Source organism: Melozone crissalis, unplaced genomic scaffold (assembly GCF_028551555.1).
Source record: "Melozone crissalis strain CALT ecotype California unplaced genomic scaffold, PUWL_Pcris_2 ptg000019l_1, whole genome shotgun sequence".
In the NCBI taxonomy this organism is placed as follows: Eukaryota; Metazoa; Chordata; class Aves; order Passeriformes; family Passerellidae; genus Melozone; species Melozone crissalis.
Window position 1 is genome coordinate 14393439 of NW_026535797.1, and position 21091 is coordinate 14414529.

General features: G+C 61.2%; 1 protein-coding gene across 2 annotated transcripts; it reads right to left on the bottom strand.

Moving 5' to 3' along the window:
- Window positions 1–1037: 1037 nt before the first annotated feature.
- CRTAC1 (cartilage acidic protein 1) lies at window positions 1038–14340 on the bottom strand. 2 transcript variants are annotated; one of them, XM_054277132.1, is made up of 16 exons: window positions 14276–14340; window positions 10382–10578; window positions 8996–9192; window positions 7949–8079; window positions 7183–7339; window positions 6459–6593; window positions 6035–6180; window positions 5721–5857; window positions 5001–5083; window positions 4406–4506; window positions 4153–4321; window positions 3533–3678; window positions 3358–3400; window positions 2773–2916; window positions 1553–1678; window positions 1038–1244 (listed from the first exon to the last, which is right to left on the bottom strand). In XM_054277132.1, the coding sequence occupies exons 1-16, from the start codon at window positions 14318–14320 to the stop codon at window positions 1117–1119; spliced, it is 2085 nt and encodes a 694-aa protein (XP_054133107.1). In that variant the 5' UTR covers window positions 14321–14340; the 3' UTR covers window positions 1038–1116. The 2 variants fall into 2 exon arrangements, with proteins under 2 accessions (XP_054133107.1, XP_054133106.1); XM_054277131.1 differs by lacking the exons at window positions 1038–1244; window positions 1553–1678 and adding an exon at window positions 1918–2535.
- Window positions 14341–21091: the final 6751 nt, after the last annotated feature.

Below are 21091 nucleotides of genomic sequence, written 5' to 3' on the forward strand. Positions count from 1 at the left end.
GCATTCACCCCAGCTCTGTGCCACCCACTGCCCCATTGCTGCTCTCCTGGCCCTTCCCCTATCTGGCACTACATCGTCTCCAGCACCATCCTTCACTGCCAGGACACTGGGCCCTTGCTTCTGCTCCCTGCACGACCTGCTGCCATCCCCAGCTGGACCCACGCATCTCTCCAGCCCAGTGTCCAGGCCAGGGAGCTGCAGTGCTGGGCATGGTGCTGCCCCTGTGCCATGTGTCCTGGGCTCATTCATTGCCTGGCACAGCCGAGGCTGAGCTGTGGCATGGGTGAGGCAGGCTCCCTGCCCAGTCCTGGCAGAGTTTGCCTGTGCCCAGCTGCCAGCAGCCCCCTGCCTACTCTGCCCCATGACCTGCCCTAATGCAGGGAGGGTGCCCAGTGGGGCAGCTCCATAAGGACCCTTCTTCTCACACTGCTGAGTCCTCCCCTGCCCACGTGTCCTGCATGCATCTGCCACCAGTGCCCCAGTTCTCAGCCTGGCCTGTAAGAGGGGACCTCGAGGAGCACCTGAGCCTGGCGGCAAGGTGTGGAGGTTCGTGGTCCAGGGTCAGATAGCAGGAAATAGGAGGGTCCATGTGACATCCAGCACCCCAAGGAGAATTCCTATCTGGAAGCAGAGCTGAACTGAGCTTGCATTTCTCTCCTGGGAGCCTGGAGGGAGGACCCTGCCCTGTGGGACTTCTTTTGGCTCAGTCATGATGTGTGTGTGGGGTGGCCCTGGCCTCAATGTTCCTGCTGGAGTCCCCCCACCCCTGCATGGAGACCTTCCTCAATAAACCCCACGCTTCTTCCCCCACTGCCTACCCTGCATCTTCTTGTGTTGGGGCGGTGAGCAGGACAATGCTGTGGGGGCACAGAATCAGGCTGGGTATCTCTTTTCACACTGGGTTGGGCAGAGCCCCACAAGGCTGAGCATGGGGGAAGGGAGGGGATGGAGAGGAGGGGGCAGTCTAGGGCAGCAGGGGGACAGGTAGCAGGCACGTGGCCCTGGGACAGGGACACACAAGGAATACAGAGCAGGAAAGGGTTTATTCTGTTGGCACTGGGTGCAACCAGCACAGTGCTGGGGGTAGCAGGAAACACCTGGCTGTGCCAGAGCAGGCTAATTGCGCCAGCAGCGTCCACCAGCACCCAGGGAGAAGCCACGGTGACAGTGGCAGTGGAAGGAGCCATAGCTGTTGTGGCAGATATGGTCGCAGGGACCAGGCTGTGCCTGGCACTCATCTATGTCTGGGAAAGAAGGAGAAAAAGTCAGAGCTGTGCCAAGGGTTCAGGGACTGTGAGGCATGGGCAGGGCAAGGGATGAGGAGGCATGAGGGGGGCAGCCCCGGGGCTGGGTGAATGTGGGACACAAGGGCAGGTGATCCTGTCACTGCTTGGTGCCAAGGCTGCTGGGTGGCAGATGTCCTTACTCCACCAGCTCCTGCACAGCCACAGTCTGTCCATTGTGCCCCCCAGCAGTAGGGCTGTGAGCACACCTGGACACCCCATCATCTCTGCTGCCAGGGCAGCACCAGGTGGGCACTGCAGGTACTCACCCAGGCACCGGCTGGCAGCCGGATCGAGGGGACGGAAGCCTGGGTGGCAGAGGCAGCTGTGTGCCCCAGGGCTGTTGATGCACAGCTGGCTGCAGTTGTGCAAGCCCTGAGCACACTCGTCGATGTCTGGTGGGGTAAAGAGAGCAGTGTGGGGTTATAGCACGTAGGGGGGAAAAGCAGCCCAGCCCTGTTGTTGAGATGCAGGCAGGGCTGCTTGCTGCACCCCAGCCCCCTCAGAGCTGCACATTTTGCTGTAGTCCCAGTGCAGAACTGGGCCAGGGGCACCACCACTCTCCAGCCAGGTCCCAGGGTGGGCAGCAGCACAAGCACAGCCCAGCCCTGCAGAGCTCAGCAGACCAGGTTAATAGATGGGATATAGTTTATTGGGGGATCTCTGGGAGAGGGGCTGGAAGACTGTTGGGACTAAGCAGGGTCAGACTCCAAACAGTAGGGTCAATACGTTAAAAAACAGACCAGGAGGGTCCTGCCCCTGCAGGGCTGGGAAGAGCCTCCTCTGCCAGGGCTGGGGAGGTGTTCCCGTCACCGAGGAGGGGGCAGGCAAAGCACACACGTCGCAGGCCAAACCAGCAGGCACATGGTACGGTATCGAGGCGACGGAGCAAGGTACCAGCGTGGCAGGAACAGCACTGGGGCAGGGGATGGGCGGGGAAAGGGGCACTGCCAGGCTGCCCCAGGGCTGCTTCCCAGAGATGGCACAGGACAGCCAGGTCTGTGCCCGTCCCACTGCAGGTCACCCACTATGTCCCAGCCGGCACTTCCAGGGTGGTTCGACGAGGACAGAAAAAGAGAGACAGGCAGAGGCCAGCCTATCCTTCCACCAAGGCTGCTCTGGCGGGTTATGGGCAGGGCTTAAAGTGCATAGAGACAAAGGCAGAGTCCGAGGACTTGAGGGAGGAGGGCACTGTGGGGGAGCCCAGGCCAGCTCCCAGCAGAGGGATAGCCCCCAAAAAAGGCCACTTGAGCTGCACAGAGGAGAGAAGGAACAAGAGAGAAAAAGAGAAAGGGAAGGGGAGTCAGTGGCAGATCAGTGGGAAGCACAGACAGACAGACACAGAACCGGGGTGGAGGTGGCTGGGCTGCCGTCCGACAGGTTACAGGCTGTGACCTGGCCTTTGTCAGGGGTGCAAGAGCATCCCAAGGTGGTGCTTTGGGGCTGATGCCAGCTGGCATGAGGTCGGGGTGTCCCAGCTATCACTCACCCACGCAAGCTGTGCCGTCCTCGTTTGGCTCAAAGCCCCGGCTGCAGCGCTTGTTGCTGCGACAGCGGTACCCGCCATAGGTGTTGATGCAGAGAGGCTTCTCCCGGGGACAGATGAAGGGGAACTCCTTGCACTCATTTGTGTCTGCAAGAGGGTCCTCAGTGTGAGATGTCTGGGCAGAAAGCTTGGGGCTGCCAGCCCCTCCAGTTCCCCCGGTACTCTGGATGGTCACCCCAGTGGCAGCCATGCATAAGCCATATCTCTGCCCAGGAGGCTCCCAGCATGGCCACAGCCACCCTGCTGCACCTCTGCTGCCCCTCCCATCGCTCATGGCTGCAGCACACAGCCTGCCACACGCCAGCCATGCCTCCTGCCCTAGCACATTGCTCTCGCTGTTCCCTGGGACACCATGGTGCCCCTCTGGAGCTATACAGGTGTCCCATTCCCAGGCCATGTGCCAGGCAGGCAGCTGTACCTGGCACAGAGCCATGTGGCAGGCAGCCACCTCCCAGTCTCAGTGTCCCCCATGGGGCTATGCTACAGCATCCTGGGTAAAGGCACACCTGTGCTCCAGCAGCCACTCACCTACACAGCGTCCATTCTCGTGCTGGGAGAATCCCTGCCCGCACTGCATTTGGGAAGAAGCAGAGACCACTGGGATGGGGAGGAATCACCCCTGGGCAGCCACTGAGCCAGGAGAGCCCAGCCCCTTGTTTCTGTCCCCAAAGTGTCACACCCTATACCCACACCTGGCCCTCACCTCCAGAGGGGCAGGCATGAGTGGCTCCTCCACATCCAGAGGGTAGGGGATCTCCAGGACAGAGTTGGTCTCACTGCTTGCCACAGCTCGTGACACCACGCGGCCATCTGGCCAAGTCACCTCCAGGCTGCTGGCTTCGTCACGCCCTGCAGGCGGGCAGCCCATCAAAGGGAGGGTCTCCAGGGTGGGCAGGGGCTGTAAGGAGGCCAGCGGGGTGGTAGGGATGGAGGGACAAAGTTCTCCCTTGCTCCCTGAGCCCAGCTCCAGGTGCACATACTGACAGCCCCCGCACATGGATGTACTCTGAGGGGCATACATGGGATGACCTTGCAGTGGGCGCACACCCCTGCAGGCTTGGCTGCACCAAGGGAGAGCTAAAGGGAAGGGAAAGCCCTACTGCCTGGGCAAAGCAGCAGGCAGGGCATGGGGAAGGGGGCAGCTGCCCCTTGCAGCACAGCTGCAGTGGCTGGGCAGCCTGCCCCCAGCCTAACACAGAGCCCAGCATACCTAGGGTGACAGGCAGGGACGATTACTGCGCAGCGGGACACCGGGGCAGCAGACACGGCCCCTGCCCTGGGGAGTGCCAGGGGAGGCTGGGGGGGAGGCAGCCCCTAGCTCACCCAGTCCGAAGTGTGCCACGGGCTCCATCTCGCAGAGGTAGCCGGAGCCGCCGTCGATGATGCGCAGGTGGGCCCCGCTGCGCCGCGTGAACAGCACCACCTTGGCCCCCCGTGCAAACGCCCCGAAGCGCGTGCGGGGGATGACCCGCAGCCAGTTGTTATTGGTGCCCTGCAAATGGTGACAGAGCAGAGAGACTGAGCTGGGAGGGATGGAAGGGATGGGTACAACACGAGGAGTCCCTGCTTGACTCACCTGGGTGCCCTTGAAGATGGAGATTGGCTGTGCCATGGACTCGCCATGGGATAGGATGAGATCCAGCATCCCATCGCCATCAAAATCTGTCACTGCACCTCCTGCAAGGATGGAATCATGCTGTGTCTGAGGCCTGGCCCCATGTTCCCCAGCACTAGACTTTGCTGCTGCTGTGGCCTTCCACTGGCAATGGGAGCACTCCCAGCCATGCAGGCACAGAAAGGAAGATGGGGTGACATCAGTGCAGGAGTGTGGCTGGCATCCTCTAATCAGGAGCATTGGCACCCTGGGCACTGGAGGGGACAGGCAGTGCCTGGGTGGCTGTGGGTCACAGGGAGCTGCCTGACCTCTTCTCAAATGCAGAGACTGGCTTTGAGCAGTGGGTGCATTTGAGTGCACATCAAGAGTGTCTCTGGGGTACTGAAAATGGCACTGTTGGCTGGGTATGAGTGGAGGGAGAAAGCATGGGGCCATTCCTGGGTGACAGGAGCTCCAGCCTGCTGGTGGGGAGCAGGCAGATAACTCAGCCAGGCATGTGGCATCCTCAGGCAAAGAAGGTGCCAAGCAGTGCTGTGCCAGAGTGGGGTGTACCCACCAGTGCCCCGTCCCTCTGGCTCCAGTGCATCCCCTGGATTCAGCTCTTCCACAATGGGGTCTGAGTGTTCTCTGCGGATGAGCCTGCCAAGGACACACACAGGGTATGAATGCCAGCTCCTGCAGTTCTCAGAACCTTCCTGGACATGCCTATCCCCTCCTGAAGAATCATGGTAGGGGTGACAGCCGTGGCGGCTATAGGGTGTGGACTGAGGATGTGACTGTCCCCTGCCTGTTGGCATGTCCCCCCTCCAGGCAGAGGGAACAGGAGTTTCATGAGAGCTTCTGGATCTGAACTGCAGAGTAGCAACAGCGTCTGTTGCATCCCTCTGGAACCTGGAGATGTCTCCAAAGGGCTCCTTGCAAAACCCTTGCCCTCTACCGACCCATGGGTGCAAACATTGGGTAGACAACCAGTTCCCATCACCCTACACACGAGGCAAGGAGGTGCTACGCAGAAGTAATAAGACTTGACCCCCGCAATTAACAGGAGCCATGAACAAGCTTCCACACAGCTGCTAATCAGCGGTGCTGGGGACCCCAGGGGCTGCTGCAGGCACGATCACAGTGGCTGGTAATGATGCCAGGAAGGGCTCAGTCACGACGCCTTTTATGAGGCGAGCCCGAGCCTTGGCACTGCTGGAGAGGAGCCCTGTGAGCCTGGCTGTGCTGCTCGGCTCCCAGCGCAGGGTGCGGGGTGCCCGGCCCCGGCGGCTCCTACCGGAACAGGCGGTTGGCGGAGGAGCCGCGGTAAGCGATGTTGTTGAAGAAAACCTCCAGCTCCTGGTCATTGTCGAAGTCGGCTGCGATGACGGTGCGGACCGGGGACGGCATGGAGAACTTGGGTGTGGCGATGTCCTGCATGGACACAGCCTGACAATAGGCACCGGCAGCAGGACACTCGGGTCCTGCTTTGATGCCCCGGGTGCCCTCCTCGCTCTCAGGTGGGGCTCAAAGGGAACTCGGAGAGAAGGCAGCCCCGCTGGCCGAGTGGCTCCGTGGCAGAGCCGTCGGTGCGGGGGCTCCGGCCCTCACCCGGAATCGGACGCGGCCGGGAGCCCCGCTCTGCAGGTAGAGGCGGTGCGGCCCGTTCCAGTTGCCATAGACGATGTCCACTCGGCCGTCCCGGTTGAAGTCAGCTAGCGCCACACCGCGTCCGTGCTGGTAGGGGTCATCCAGCCCTGGGGAACCGCAAGGGGACAGGGGGAGACGGGAACCCCTCCCTGCCTCCTTGTCCCCAGCACACCTCCCAGGATGTGCTCCATTGTCCCCAGACAGGTGCTCCACGCACAGGGTTACATCCCCGCTGCGCTGATGGATGCCCCGATCATCTCAGCCACTGCACAGTGGTCAATGGGGCTCTGGGTCCCCAGGGCTGTCCCCCCACTGCCCTCATCCAGTGCAGGCAGAGCCACCCCTGCCCTGAAGTCCCCAGGGTCTCCGTGTTCCCCCTACTCACCCACAGCAGCTGCCACGTCCCTGTACGTCCCGTCCCCCCGGTTGTGGAAGAGGAAATTTGGGCTGTTCTCATTACCGCAGAATATGTCAGAGGCACTGTCACTCAGGATGGGGCCCACGGCCACCCCACGGCCGCCTGGGGACAGCAGCCCGTGGTGAGGGGACAGCTGCCCCACGGGAGTTTGTGCTCCCCATGTTCCCTCAATGTTGCCCACACGGTGGACCCAACCCCCCCACCACCCGTCCCCTCCACTTCCCCCGCCGTGTCCCACTCTTGCCCACCTCCAATCCCTCTCATCAGGAGCTAATTGGGCCTGGCAGCCGCTCGTGTCACTCCCAACCCTAATCACTGCCATCGCCATGGTGACAACACTCCTAATTAGTGACAATTTACCGCTGGGGCACGCAAGCAGTCCCCACGGTGGTGGGGCAGCACGGGGCGCAGGCGGGCTCGTTCCTCCCGACGCCTACGTTCCCAAAGCCCGCTGGCTGCCCTGTGGATGCTGTGAGCTCGGGAGGGACTAGTCCCAGTGATGCTGGGCACAGGGGTATCCATGGTCCTGGCGCCTTTCACGGGCCGTGGGGCTGCCACTAGATGGGGCAGTCAGGCAGCCCAACGCGTGGCACGGACCTGGGGCTGCACTGCCCTGCCTCAGCCAGCTCTCCCGCTCGCCGCGCCCTGCAGCGCCCCGTGCCCTCCGCAGGGCGACAGCAGCCGGGAGTACCTGTGTACTTGCTGACGCCAGCCTGGGCGGCCACATCCACCAGCACCACGACACCGCGGGCAGGGTCGCTGGCAGCCACATCCATCTCAATCAGGGCATGGGGGCCCACGTTGCCGCTGGCATAGTTGGCGATGTAGATGGAATACCTGCCGGAGCCCTGCAGCCGGCAGCACCGCCTCAGCACCCACCCACCCACGGCTCATCTCCAGGGGACCACAGGGTGCCTGCTGTGAATGCTCTTATTGCTCCGTGGGGACAGGCACTGCTGCTGTGTGCTGAGCGAGAGCTCTGCAAAGCCCACGGCAAAAAGCATCCCAGGAGTAGGGATGTGCCCCATTGCCTCCAGGAGCTGCCTGGTCACAGTGCTGGCATGGGGCACATTATCCTCCCTCCCAGCATCCCCGGAGTGCCAGCCCCTCCCGGTTTCCACCACCCCCTTTGTCCCGTGCAGTAGCTGCACCCCGATTTAGCGATAATCATTTGGAAACAAACCGCTGGAGGAGGAGGACGAAGAAAGAGCAGGTGACAGGAACATAAATCACCTCGACAGGCACGTTTATCAGCTGGTGGCAACCGTGTGGACAGGCATCCACAGTCTCAAGAGCTGGGGCCGTTGCGAGCCCTGACAGTCCAGGGGCAGCTGGGGGGCACCCTTGGCCAGCAGGGGATGGGATGGGCAAGGGGAGCAGGCCCAGGACTCCGCTGAAAGGGCACTGGCAGTGGGAAGGGGGCAGAGATGCCTGTCCACAGAACCCTGCTTGCTCACCGTGCGGTCCACGCAGGCAACGGAGCGGCCGGCAAAGCGGCTGGCCACGTCCCGGTTCACCTCGTCACTCAGGATGTCCTCCCAGCGCCCGTTGCGGAGCTTGAACAGCTTGTCTGTGTAGGTGGCCATGCCTGGGGAAGGGGGCACAGGTCAGTGGGCTCCAGCACACCGCCTCCTCCTGAGGAGAGTGCTTTGTAGCAAGGGAGGTTGTGGAAAAGGTGCCCTTTTTCCAGAACACCCCAAATATCTGCTGTCCCTGCAGCCCCCTACAGTGCAATGGGGCTGGGCTGCTGCTGCAAGAGCCCCATGACCCTTAAGGGCCACGGGGAGACACACAGAAGAATCAACTCATTAGATTAAAATATGTCCCAATGAGGCACAGCCCTGTAGATCATCCCGAGAAAGGCAAAAAAAAAAAAAATTGAAAAAGAAATCGATTCAGTGGCAGGCACAGTCAGCGAGCTACACCATTTGTGACAGCAGCAATGGCAGATCCTGATTTAGGGACAGGTGTGCCAGCAGCCACTGCCAGCCCGGGTAATTAGGAGCACTGGGAAGACAGATCTGCTGCCTGGAGGTCAGGGACACAGGGCAGAGCTGGGCTGGAGCACCAAACCAGGCAGCCCTGGGGATTCCCAGTGCCAGCTTGGAGCATGTAAGTCTTGTTCCCATGACAGGCATGCCAGGAGCAGGGACAGCACTGGACTTGGTGCAGCAGGCACAGGAGAGCCATGAGATCAAAGGGGACAACTGCTGCAGGGCACAGCTGGGATTTACAGCGTGGGGTCCCTGTGGCAGGACAGTTGAGGGGGTGGAAGGGAATCTTCTGTCCCACTTGGGGTGCCACAAAAAGGGCGATGGGCAGCTGGAAGTGCTGACTCGGTGGCTGGCTGGGCTCAGTGTCCCAACCGTGCTGCCATCAATCAATGGAGCCACTCAAGTGAGAAATTAACTCCAGCCCGCACACATCCCTCACACGCCGAAGGTCGCGGGCGGCCACGCCGGGGCTCCCCCCGTGCCTGGGGCCCGGCTGCCGGCAGGGCTCACCAGAAAAGGCATTGTTGGTGTTGAGGAAGTAGATCTCCTCGCGGCCGTCGCCGTCGATGTCACAGGCTGTCACGCCGATGGCGTTGCCCTGCCGGTCCCGCAGGGCGTAGTACGGGGAGCCCCGCTCATCCTCCGCCACGTTCACCAGCCGCCCCTGCGCCTTGTCGTACTTGAGCACCAGGTTGGGGCCGTTGTACCTGTGAGTGTAGGCAGAGTAGTAGCTTCCCGAGGACTGAGGATGGGATTAAAGCCCTTGTCTCACCCCTGGGGAGACACTGGGTGTGATACTGGATTTTCCCCGTGATGGGCACTGCAGAGACCTGCATGGTCCATGGAGGCCAAGGACCCTGCCACACACCCCATGTCTGGCAGCACTAGTGGGGGTCAGGCAGACAGAAGTACAGGATGGGGTGCAGGTCCCTGCTTGCAGAGCTTTCCCAGGGCAAGGAAACTGCCACACAAGGCAAATCCTCTCAGCACGGAGCATCCCACTGGCTCCTCGCCCACTCCCGCCCAACGCACCAGTAAACAAGTTATACAACGGACACCACGTCTGCTTACAAAACTCCAGCTGCCCTCTTGACTCAGCACAGCTGGCAGTGGTGGCCCAGACCCCTCCAGGGTTCCAGTCCTGCCCAAGTTTTCCTGCCTCAGTGATATTCAGAGCAGCATAAGGGCCAGACTCTGACTGCCTGCCACCATAGTGCCTCCATCTAGCTGGATGGGATCTGTGAGGGTAAAGGTGGGCACATTCTCCAGGTGGGCACACCTGTGTGTGCAAGCCTCTTTAGGGAGTGAGGATGGTGATGTGTACACAGATACCCTGCAGTAGCAGCTCACGGCAGTGCCAGCACACACACAGAGCATACACCATGGCCCCTGCTCTTCCTGACCAGGGTTGGACCTGCTGGCAGCAGCTGCTCTGTGTCCAGCCCCACTTGGGCACTGGCAGCACAGCACACGGCTCCCTGCTTCCCCGGCTGCTGCCGGCCCTTCCCAGCCATCACTCCAATAAAGGACTATAAAAAAACTCCAGCCAATTAACTGAATCTCCAGAGAGAGCTGAGTCCTGTCAGCAGAGCAGAGACAGCCTGGGGACATGCTGGCTGTGCACTGCAGGGTGGACCCTGGCTGCTGGGCAGCTGCCACCACCCCACAGGGAAGGGACGATGGGGGCACTCACGTGGTCCTACACAGGCACTCGCTGGCATCAACACCCTCTGTGGGTGCACACACACACACACACACACATATTCACTGGTGGGTGCATGCAGACCTCAACCCACCCACCTGTGTGCATAACCCCCCCAGCCAGCCACAAGACCACAGAGGAGAGGGGAATTCCTGTCCCTGCTGTCACTGAGGCCTTAGGGGTGCCCCACTCACCCTGCCACCACGATCTCGAAGTCACCGTCGGCATCCAGGTCGGTGACGGCCACGCCGTAGTTGAGCTGGGTGGGGTTGCTGTCGTAGTCGGGCGGCAGGAGGCGGTGGGTGACGGCTGCAAACATGGGCTCGCTGCGCTGGGAGCCCTCGCTGAGCCAGGCCAGGGACAGCAGGCACAGTGCCAGCATCCTGGACACCTGGGAGAGACCTACAGCCCATCAGCTCAGGAGCAGACTGTGCTCCACCATGCCCAAGCAGCCCACTGTCCTTGCATGGGAGATGCTCTCTTTTCACCCCTTGCCATAGCACCCCAGCCTGCATCACACCACCTGTCCCTTGACCCTTGGCACTGTCACTCTGGTGTCCCCATGCACAGACTGTCCTGGCACTGTTCACCCTTGGGACAAGTTCACACTCCAGTGAGCTGGGGCTGAGGAGCAGCCCAGCCTTGACAGCCCATCCTACTGGAGGGACTGGAGAGGCAGCAGGAGGGCTCTGGGGTGCTGACAAAGCTGGGCTCAGGCCCAGATCACTCTGCCCTAAACTGCCACTGGCTTCCAAGGTCCTGGAAAGTCAAAATGTCAATCACTGCCCCCTTGGCAGGGTCAGAGGAAGAAGACATTCACTGGCCCAAGGAGTTTGTCTTCTGTCCCATTGGTGTTCCAGAGCTGGGGAAGTTCTCAGGGAGAACACAGGGATACTTTATCAGCTTACTCCCACGTGCCTCAGTTTCCCCATCCTGCTGGAAATGTTCCTCCCAGGGTCTCTGCAGGGTGAGCTCCTTCCAGCCTGGCCCGAGAAAGCTTCTGCACAGGGATGCAGCCATGAGGAGATGCTGGGAGGAACAGGAGACTGGGACGAGAGGCTCATTTAACCTGGACTGTGGAGGACAGCCTCTGCCAGCACTGCTGGCAAGGCTGCAGAGACTTTGGAGCTGGCTCTGACCTGGCTGTAGCACAGGTGATGAGCAAGGTGGCACTTAGGAGGGCAACCCCTCATCCCAGGCCTGGCAGTCACCTCCAGAGGGGAAGAGCCCAGAGATGAGCTGTGTGTCCCCAGGCTGTGAGCATGATCCCACATGCCTGCACTCCAGCTGGGAGAAAAAGCAGCCTGCTCCGCTCTTGCAAACCAGAAGGGTGGTTGGGGCACCTGGCCTGCAAGGGGACAATGCTGCATGTGACTGTGCCTGGGCAGGACTGCCCTCCCAGGCAGGAACAGTCTCCCTGTCCAGGAGTGAATGACCCCCTGCCAGCTGACCCCCGTGCTGTTGGAGTCAGACAGCAAGCCCAGGAGTGGTGGCAGCTGGGCGGTACCACATGTGCCCAGCTTGGAGAGGGGAAGGTGCCCATTTAGACCCCAGCAGACCCAGCAGATTGTGGAGAACAGCCTGCTGCTGCTGCCTCCTCTGGGGATGGGAATGGTCCCAAGGCTCTCTTGGGGGCCAGGACTCCCATGCCATAACGAGCTTCCAGGCCCACATGGCTGGGCAGGAAGGGGCTGTTCTCCAGCTCCAGAGGAAACCCCAACCCTACCGCCCACAGCACCCATAGTTCTGTATTCCACTGCTCCAGCAGCCTGCTCTCCTTTCCTCTCCAACCCCATCTGTAGCCTGCACACAGCGTCCAAGGTAGATGTGTGTCCCCAGCTCTATCCTCGGGAGAGGAATGCTCCAGTTCTCTTCCTGTGATGGCCCATTACCCTGCCATGCTGAATGGAGCTGCTCTTGAGGGGCAGGAGCCTGGATCCTTCCCCGGTGCAGGGGTCCCATTCAAGATACGTAATGGGGACAGAGTTCATTGGGTTGTTGAGGGATGGGAAAGTCCCTGAGTGTCACCCTGCAGACAGTGAAGGAGGGGGAGCCTTTGCCACAGCCCCACTCCAGGCTTACCAAAACGAGCACAGGGCAGAGCCACTGACATTGTGGACAGATGGGTGCAGGGGTGCCACATAAGCCCCTGGCCCTGCAGAGCAGTGCTGCGTCATTCCCAGGCACAGCCAGACGATGGGTGCTGTCCCCAGCTCATTGGCAGGGCCCCCTGCCTTTGCCCACTCCAGCTCCCACTCCTCAGAGCCTGGACTGCTACCAGGCGCCCCCCCTGCCTCATCCAGCTGCAGCTGAAATCCCTCCAAGCTGGATGGAGCTTTTCCAGTAGGAAACAATGCTCCTGATTGGAGACAAAAGGCTTTTCCCAGTGGATCCGGTGCTTGGTGCCATGGGGAAGGGATGTCCAGCCCAGAGCCAGGCCATTTTGGGAAGGGGAAGGGAGGCAGACTTGGGCTCTGCATGTCAGATGCAGAAGGGCCTCATCATTCCCAGCATGCTTTTGATAGACCACAGTCCCAGCATGAAGCTTCACCTGGGGTTTGAGGCCATGGGGCCCTGCCCGTATGCAGGGCAGACCTCAGTCTCTCTTGTTCCAGCAGAGTCACGTCCTGGCTTGTGTCGTGGCATCTGGTGGCAAGGTCACCCCAGGGGGTTTCTGCAGTATGGCTAGCGACACGAAGCCAAGGTGCCAAGCAGGGCAGAGCCACTGGGAGGGTGCCGAGGCACCCATGCAGGGTGCAGCCAGGCAGCCCAGGGAGAGGGTGCTGGCCCCCAGGGGCAGCATGTAGGGTTCATCTGAGCCCATGCATTGCTATGGCTGACAGCGCCCAGGTGGGATGGGACTGGAAAGGGACCATGGGACAGGCAGGCGATTGGGCCCCAGACCGCTCACCACAAGTGGGGAGATGCTGTCCCCAGATGTCCTCACTGTGCACACAGGGACATGCCCAAGCCTACATTATGGGGAAGGTGGGTGTGAGGTCCCTGTGCGGCCACCCCACCCCGCATGTCACCGTGACATTGCTGCCCTGCTCACCACGCACCCCAGTGATGTCACGCGCCACCACTGCAGCAATGTCCCGCTGTGGGCCGCAGTCACCTCCACGACATTTCTGGACATCATGCAGCAAGGGCATCACTGCACCCCAAATGCACCCCAAAGCAGTGACAACATGGTGACATCCCAGCACCTCATGCCACCATGCTGCATGTGCCCCACTAGCATCATATTCTCATTGCTAGCATTGCCAGGCTGCCACAGCTGTACCTGCCAGGGCAGAGGACAGGCAGGAGACGTCCCACAGACCCATCAGACCCCTCTTCCACAGCAGCTGGGCTGCCCAGAGTACCAGCAGTGCCCCTCCACAGCTCCTCAATGCCCAGCAGCCCAGACCCTGCAGTGCCTCTGCTCCAGCCAAAGCCCATGAGCCTGGGTCCTGTTGCGACGTCTGCTCGCTGCTGCGAGCCTGTCCCTCCTATGCAGGACTCCTCAGCGCTGGACCTGGCAGCCTGGGGCTCAGCCAGCAGCAGCCAATGCAGTGTGGAGATGAGCAGTCACCTTAGCCTCTGAGCTCGCCCCAGAGGGACACCAGGTCCTTGGGGGGCTCAGGCCCAGCAGCACACAGCCAGCCCCTTCCCACGCAGGGAGGTACACGGCTGGACCCCTCTGCCCACTGCCCCCCGCTCCTCCACGGGCTCAGCCGCGACCAAGCTCAAGTGCCGCTATAAAGAGGGGCTGTCCCTCGCTGCTCGCAGCTCGCAGTGCTGCTGCTCCTGCCAGCGCTCTCCAGTCCCAGCACACACCGCCCATCACCGTACAGCCTCTTGAGCACGGTTCTCCCCAGCCCAGCATCCTTCCATCCCCATCCCATCCTTCTTCCCGCTTCCTCCCGCCTCACTACCCCGCGTCCCCGCCACGCCACGGGGACAGGCTACGTGCCCGCGGTCCCGCTCCGCCCTCCACCAACTTCTCCCCGGGCCGGTGACCGTGCCGGAGTTGACAGACGCCCCTCCCCGCCCCGGAGTCCCCGGGAAACTTCGCGGAGCAGCAAAACCACACGGCTACTCACGGGCCAGGGGGGCCGCCCGGCGCCCCCACGGCGGCGGGAGCGCATCCCGCACCGCCGCCTCGCCGCCCGCCGCGCCTCCGCCTCCGGTGCTCCGCTCCCGGCTCCCGACGGGCCCGGCCCGCCCGCGCGGCGCCTTAAGAACGGGCGGCGGCGGCGGCGGCGAGCGGGGCGGGGGCGCCGCTGCCAATGGGGAGCGCGGGGTGGGGCCGCCCGCAGCCAGGTCCGGCCCCGCGGTGCTGCGGGGGGGCACGGCGAGCATCGCCCCGGGCACCGGTACCGGGAGGAGGGGGCGTCCCGGGATGCCGGAGCCACGGCCGAGAAAGCTGCACGGCCACGGCGGGCGGCGTGTCCCGGCTCGCTGCGGGCACTCCGGGGTGCTGCATGGGGAGCACTCGGGCCGTGGCTGGGCACGGCTCCCCAGCTCCTGCAAGGGCAGCGGGTGTGATGAACCGAGCAGAACCAGGGGCCTGACCCGGCTGGGGGCGGCGGAGGTCGGGCACAGGAGGAGGAAAGAGAGCGGAGCTGGGCGCGCCCCTGGTGCAACACTATCTTGGAAGGGCAAGAGAGAACAGTTTTAAACTAAAAGAGGGGAGATCTAGATAAGATGTTAGGTGGAAATTATTCACAATGACAATGGTGAGACACAGGAATGGGTTGCTCAGAGAAGTTTTAGGTGACCCATCCCTTGAAATGTTTAAGGCCAGGTTGGATGGAGTCCTGGGTACCTGATCTAGTAGGCAGCATCCCTGTCCATGGCAGGGGGATTGGAACTAGATGATCTTGAAGGTCCCTTCCATCCCAAACCATTCTATTGTTCTTTGAATCCAACACTCAGCCACACCCCGAGGGGTCAGCACCTGCCTGTGTCATCACCCTGCACATCACCATCTCTCTCTGCAGGGGCCCCAGGGGTGGCTGTGCCATGGCAGCCAGCCTGAACTCCAAGAAAGGCCCCATCTTAGGTCATGCAAGGCACTGACTTGCCCAAAAACTTGTAGCCAGTGGATGCTCCAGGCACGATGGCATTTGTGCAAGCCTGCCTTTCCCAGCCTGTTTTCCTGAGGGGCTGGGCACAGAGCTCTCTGTGTCTCTGGAAGCACAAAGTGGCTGTGGCAGGGACTGGGACAGCACTGGCAGGGCACAAGGCTACCAGGTCACCCTAGTGTGGCACATTCACAGTGCTCAAAGCACAGAGTCTGGATCTGTGAGCACTGTGAGAGACAGCAGCAGAGACATGTTGGAAGACAGCAGGAACTCATGCCACTCTGGCTGCTTCAAGTGGCTAATCACCTCCTCTGCTAAAGCCCTTATTTCTCATTGAACATGTCTGGCTACAGCTTCTGCCTGTTGCTCCTCGTTCTTCTCTCACTGCTAGATTCGAGAGCTCTCCAGTCCCAGTGATTGTTTCCCACAAAGGTGCTTCCATACAGCCATCAAATACCCCTTTATTTCATTGCTGACGACTCCCTCTTGCAGGGTGCCTGGCTGAGCACCAGGCTTGCTGCCTGGCTGCCTGCTGCAGGGTCCTCACAGCCAGAATGTTGGCATCCAGGCACAGGAGTCTGCTACAGGGCACTGCCATGGGGCAGGAACCACACCAGCTCTCTGCATTTGCCATGCTGAGCCACGATGCCAAGCAAACCCAAGTGTGACCACCACACATGTGCAATGCCGTGCTTGTGTGCTCCTGTGAGTGCTGTGGGTGTGCTCTGCCCGCCAGTGTCCACAGCCCATGCCCGGCTGCACCCTTGCATGAGTGTGTGTGCACTCAGGGTGAGCACCCCTGCTGCCGAGCTGCTCCCTCATCCCAGCTTTGGTAACACCGCGATAATTATTTGTACAAACTGCAGGCTGGCTCCCACTGCCCTCCCCGTGACTGGCAGGTACAGCAAACACACGTGCCAGCAGGCAGCCAGCTCGAGCATGCCAGGACTGTGGATGGCACCGGGCACAGTGGCTCCCTGGGGCTCTAAACCCAGCATGCCAGCACAGCGGGGCTTGGCCCTGGCCACGAGCACACACACACACAAGCAAGGCTGCCAGTGTGCCAGCGCAGCGCACGTGCAGCCGTGCAGCCGTGCAGCCGTGCAGCCGTGCAGCCTCGCAGCCTTGCAGCCGTGCAGCTGTGCAGCCGTGCAGCCTCGCAGCCGTGCAGCCGTGCAGCTGTGCATGTGCATCGGTGTGTGCATGGCACAGGGCACAGCTGGGCACACGGTGCTATACACACACACGTGCAGCCCCGCAGGTGCACACGCCGTGTCCCTGGGGTGTGCTCACCCCCCAGCTCCCCGTGAGCACACACGTGCTGAGTGCCAGCAGGACACAACGGCCGAGAGCACCTTGCACACTGCAGCCCCCAGGCCCTGCTGCTGGCACCCAGCAGGGTGGTTTTCCGCTCCTGGGGCTGCAAGGTGTTGCCCAATAGCTGCTTTTGGAGCTCCTCCAAAAGTGCCCTTGCCATGGATGCTGCCACCTTGCCAGGATATTTCTTTGCAGCCAGCAGACGCCTTGGTACAACAACAGCCACAGCCATTAGAAACATCCTTGCACCCATTCCTGGGCCCTGTGCTGCCCTAGATGTCTCCATCCCCTCCATCCCACCCCTCTGGATGCATCCACACTGGGGACATAATGGGGCAGGCACCTTGGGGTGTGACAGAGCTCTCTGCAAGGAGCTGCAGAGGGAAGCACGGAGCATCAGTGGAACGAGCTGGGATGCATGAGAACAGTGGCAGGGACGTTTGCAGAGCAGTGAGGTAGGGCGCAGGCGTTGGGGCACAGGGAGCCTGGGAGTGTGGTGCACGGAGGGGGTGGGATGTGCAGGGAATGGTGGCACGGAGATGGGGACAATGCACAGGAAATTAGAGCGAGCAGCAGCCAGACACGCTGCGGGGGGAAGGGAGATGCTGCGCTCCACTGAGGGCTGTGTGAAGGAGGGGGAAGGCTCATCTGCTGAGCTGGGGCCAGCATGAGTACCAGCCACCTCTTTGCACATCTGGGACCTCCCTTTCCCATCCCCAGGACTAATATGTCCCAGTTTCCCCTGGCCCTTGCTCCTGGGGCCCCATCCATGCTGACCCAGCTCCCAGGGAATGGGAACCCTCCTAAAGCCAGCAGTCCTGATTCTTGGTGACCCTCTGCCTGGTGGCTCATCTGCCACCCCAGGCTCTCCCTGGGGAGAAGGCAGCAGGAAGGTGGGGACCAGTCTTCCCCATGCTTGCATTGCAGTGGGCAGAAGGGTGGCACAGGGTACTGCCAAGCAGAGTAAGCCTGTGTAGTGGCAGTGCCAGATGACCCCCATGGCTCTTGCAGGGACAGTACTGCTCTGGGAGCAGGATGGGAATCCACCTAGGATCAGGGACAGGAATCCACCCAGGATCAGCTGGATCACTCATCCAGCAAATGTCCTCCAGCAAATTTCAGATGGTGCAATACAAACAGGGTGCAGGTGAGCACAGGAATGCTGACTGAAGGCACTGACCTCCAGGATACTTCACTGGAGCCATCATTCCCCTTTCTAGAGCATTATGAGGGCCAGACACCTGCACACAGCGTGCTGGATGCACAGCACACACACACACACACACTGTCAGCACACTCACGAGCACCTACATGCATACACACAACAGTCTGTGAGCATCCACCCCCTCTGCCTGTGTGAGCACTCAGTGTGCCACCCAAATGTGCGTGCAGACCATGCACACACACACACCTGCACTCACACGTGCATGCAGTGATGTGCAAACATCCCATCATATACCCCTGCTGCTTTTTGACACAAGGAGAGGGCTCACGCTGCCACCACAACACGCTGTGCGTCCCTCGGCTGCCAAGCCAATGCTGGCTCTTGCCTGGCACTGCTTTTTTCTCTGGAGGGGCTGTGCTGGGACATCCCTGCTCCGAGGGTCTAATTTCCACTGTAAATGTATTCATGGATAATTTATCCCCAGTTGTTCCTGTGCTAATGTTGTCTTTTAGCTGAAATAGCTCTCCTCCTCCCTGGCGTTTACCCTGCTGATGTATTTATAGTGAGCACTCCATTTCCCCACAGCCTGTGCTGTGCTGGGCACGAGCCGCTGTCCTCCCTTCACGGGTCTCCTGGGCTCTGCCTCCCTGGCAGCCCCATGGTACCTCTGCTCCTCTTCCAGGCTGATTCCAGCACAGGCAGGTCCCTTGGGGCCCAGGCAGGCATGAAAGCAAGTGCCCAGTCCTGCCAGAAATGCCTTCCTGGCTCCTCCTAGGATTGCTTTGCCTCTCCCATGTCCATGTGCCCATTGTGTGGTGGCTCACAGTGATGGACTCCCGTGCTCGGATGGCTGCTTGCTTGATCCCTCTTGTCCCTGCTGTCCCCTCCCTGCCATTGTCCCGCAGTGTCTGATCTCCTGTCTTGCCCACAGACCTCCTCTGTCTCTGGTCTGCACCCCAGACCATCACACTGCTCCCGTGTGCCCTGGACACCTTTCAGCGTGGGGTCTCTTTGTGCCACGGCTGGCAGTGACCTGGTGACCCTCACCCATCCCAGTGGCTCCCTGTGAGCTTCTTCCCCCAGCACCCTTCCCCAGTCTCCTCCTGCTGCCAGCAGGAATCCCTCTCAGGTGCTCCCTGGGCACCCAGCAAACCCTGGGAAGGCATTACCATCACCAAAGTCAGGTTAACCCCCAAGTTTGTTTCATCTAGTCTCCTTCCAGATTAATCCAGTCCTCTTCCTCACAGGTTTCCTGTGTCCTTGGCAGCAGCAGGGTGTGAATGCTGGATCCCAGGCACTGCTCACCCAGGGGGTCTCCAGGGGTGCCCAGCCCCTGCCCTGGGACCCCCAGCCCTTCAGCTCGCTCACAGCCCAGCCCCTGTCTCTGCACAGCCTCCCTGGACCCCGCACAGTCCCCAGCCTCTCCTGTCACCGTGCACAGTGCCCCCGGGTCCCCGCTTGGACTCTTCCTGTCGCCGGGACATCATTAGAAATATTAATTATTTATTATCACTAAAAGCCCTTTTTGCTGCATTGCTGTTCTCTGCCTATCTCTCTGCCCCGTGCTGCCTGTAACCGGATCCGCCTGTGCTTGCCTCCTGCTCGCAGTCCCTGTTTCCCTCCTGCCTGCTGGGACACAGCGTGGGGGAGTCAGAGCCTTCGCTCACCCCCTGCAGGACGGGGCCCTATGGGACGAGCTGGACTCGTCCCCGTGGGATCCCAGAGCCATGTCTGGTGTGGACATGCACCAGTAGCAGTGCCCAACCTGGGGACTGCCCTGTCCCATGCCAGGAGAGGGGACAGGAAGACAGAGGAAAGACCTGGCTGGGGCTGTAATGGAGCGAAGAACATTAGCTCTTCTCAGCCAAGGACAATTTTGTCCCTCCCCAGAAGCACTGGGATGGGGCTCCCTGGCCAAGGGACATCAGCAGGGTGGAGACATCAGACTGTGCTCAGCCCTCCCAGACAGCATCCCTGGCTGGAAAAGAGCAAACAGGCTGAGGGGGAACCTGGGGTGCTGCTTGCAGCCAGCGGGGGCTGGCAGGAAACACTTGGGGCAGCCAGCTGCTTCAGACAAGCCATGCAGCTGCAAGGAGGCACGGGAATGCCCAGCCCGCACAGCTCAGCCTCCTCTGCCAGGACTCCTGAAAGATTTATCAGCTCCAAGTGGATCCCATTGATGAATCAATTAAAGCTTATCAAAAGCAGTGGAGTTCCTTCCCATGGGGCAGGGCTGGCACTGGATGCAGCAGCTCTGCCACAGCCAGCGCTGGGTGAGATTGGGAGCTGCTTCAGGCTGTAACATCCCTGAACACTGCTGGGCAGAAATCACCTCCTGGCAGCATCTGTGCCTGCTAGAGCCAGCCAGGGCGCCCTGGTACCTTCTAGGGACTGGCAGAGCGGGCTGTGGCAGTGCTGATGGGAGCCAACTGGAGTCAACATAAAACCTGGATCCGTCACAAGAGGCCTCTCCTTTGTATTCCCCCCTCTCCAAAAGGAGCCAGGCTATCCAGGTTAGCAAGCTCCCCAGCCCCGGTGCTGTCAGCCCTGTGCTGCAGGTCCTGCTCAGTGCTGGAGAGCCAGGCAGCAGCGAAGGAGGCTGCAGAGGCAGCTGTGGGAGAGACGCTGGGGATGGCTCCCACGGGAGCGCAGGGAGGAGCACCCAGGCCGCTCCTGGAGCAGTATTGATTCCTGCAGCACAAGCGCTGCCTCCTGTGCCTATTCATTGTCGATGTGCGGGAGAACAAGGAGCAGGAGAGCGCGGCTCCCCCTGCACAGCAGCGCACAGTGCTCGGGGCCGCTTCCCTGCCCGCAGCGCCCTGCCCTGCCCTGCACAGCGCCGTCACAGCCTCCGAGCCCCAGGGGCTGTGTGCGATAATGCAAAGCAGATCCAACCCACCCCGGCCCCGAGCTCTCTGCAGTCCCCTCCCCACAGGCTGAGCTCGTTCCCTGGCCAGGCACGGGAGAAGGACCCAGGGCTGGGGTGCTCTGCCTGCCCCTGGAGCTGACAGCCGATTCCCCTGTTGTTCTTGCACACCCCTTGCGGTTCCCCAGAGCTTTTCTCTGCCAGAAGCACTCTGTAAGCATTTGCTCTGCAGCAATAAATCAGAGGGATGCTCACACGAGCACGGGCCAGCCCTGTGTTCCCTGGGACCAGGGCGCTGCAAAGTGCTTGAGGCAATGCTCGGCCCCAGAAGGTGGTTCATTCATTCCCTGTCTGCCCACAGCTCGGTGGGGCTCCAGGCGGCAGTTCTCTGAACTGCTTGGGTTGTCTGGGTCCTTCAGGACTAGAGCAGAGCAACCAGGGACCTCTCTGCACCCATGTGTGGTCCCAGAGGGTCCCCAGGACT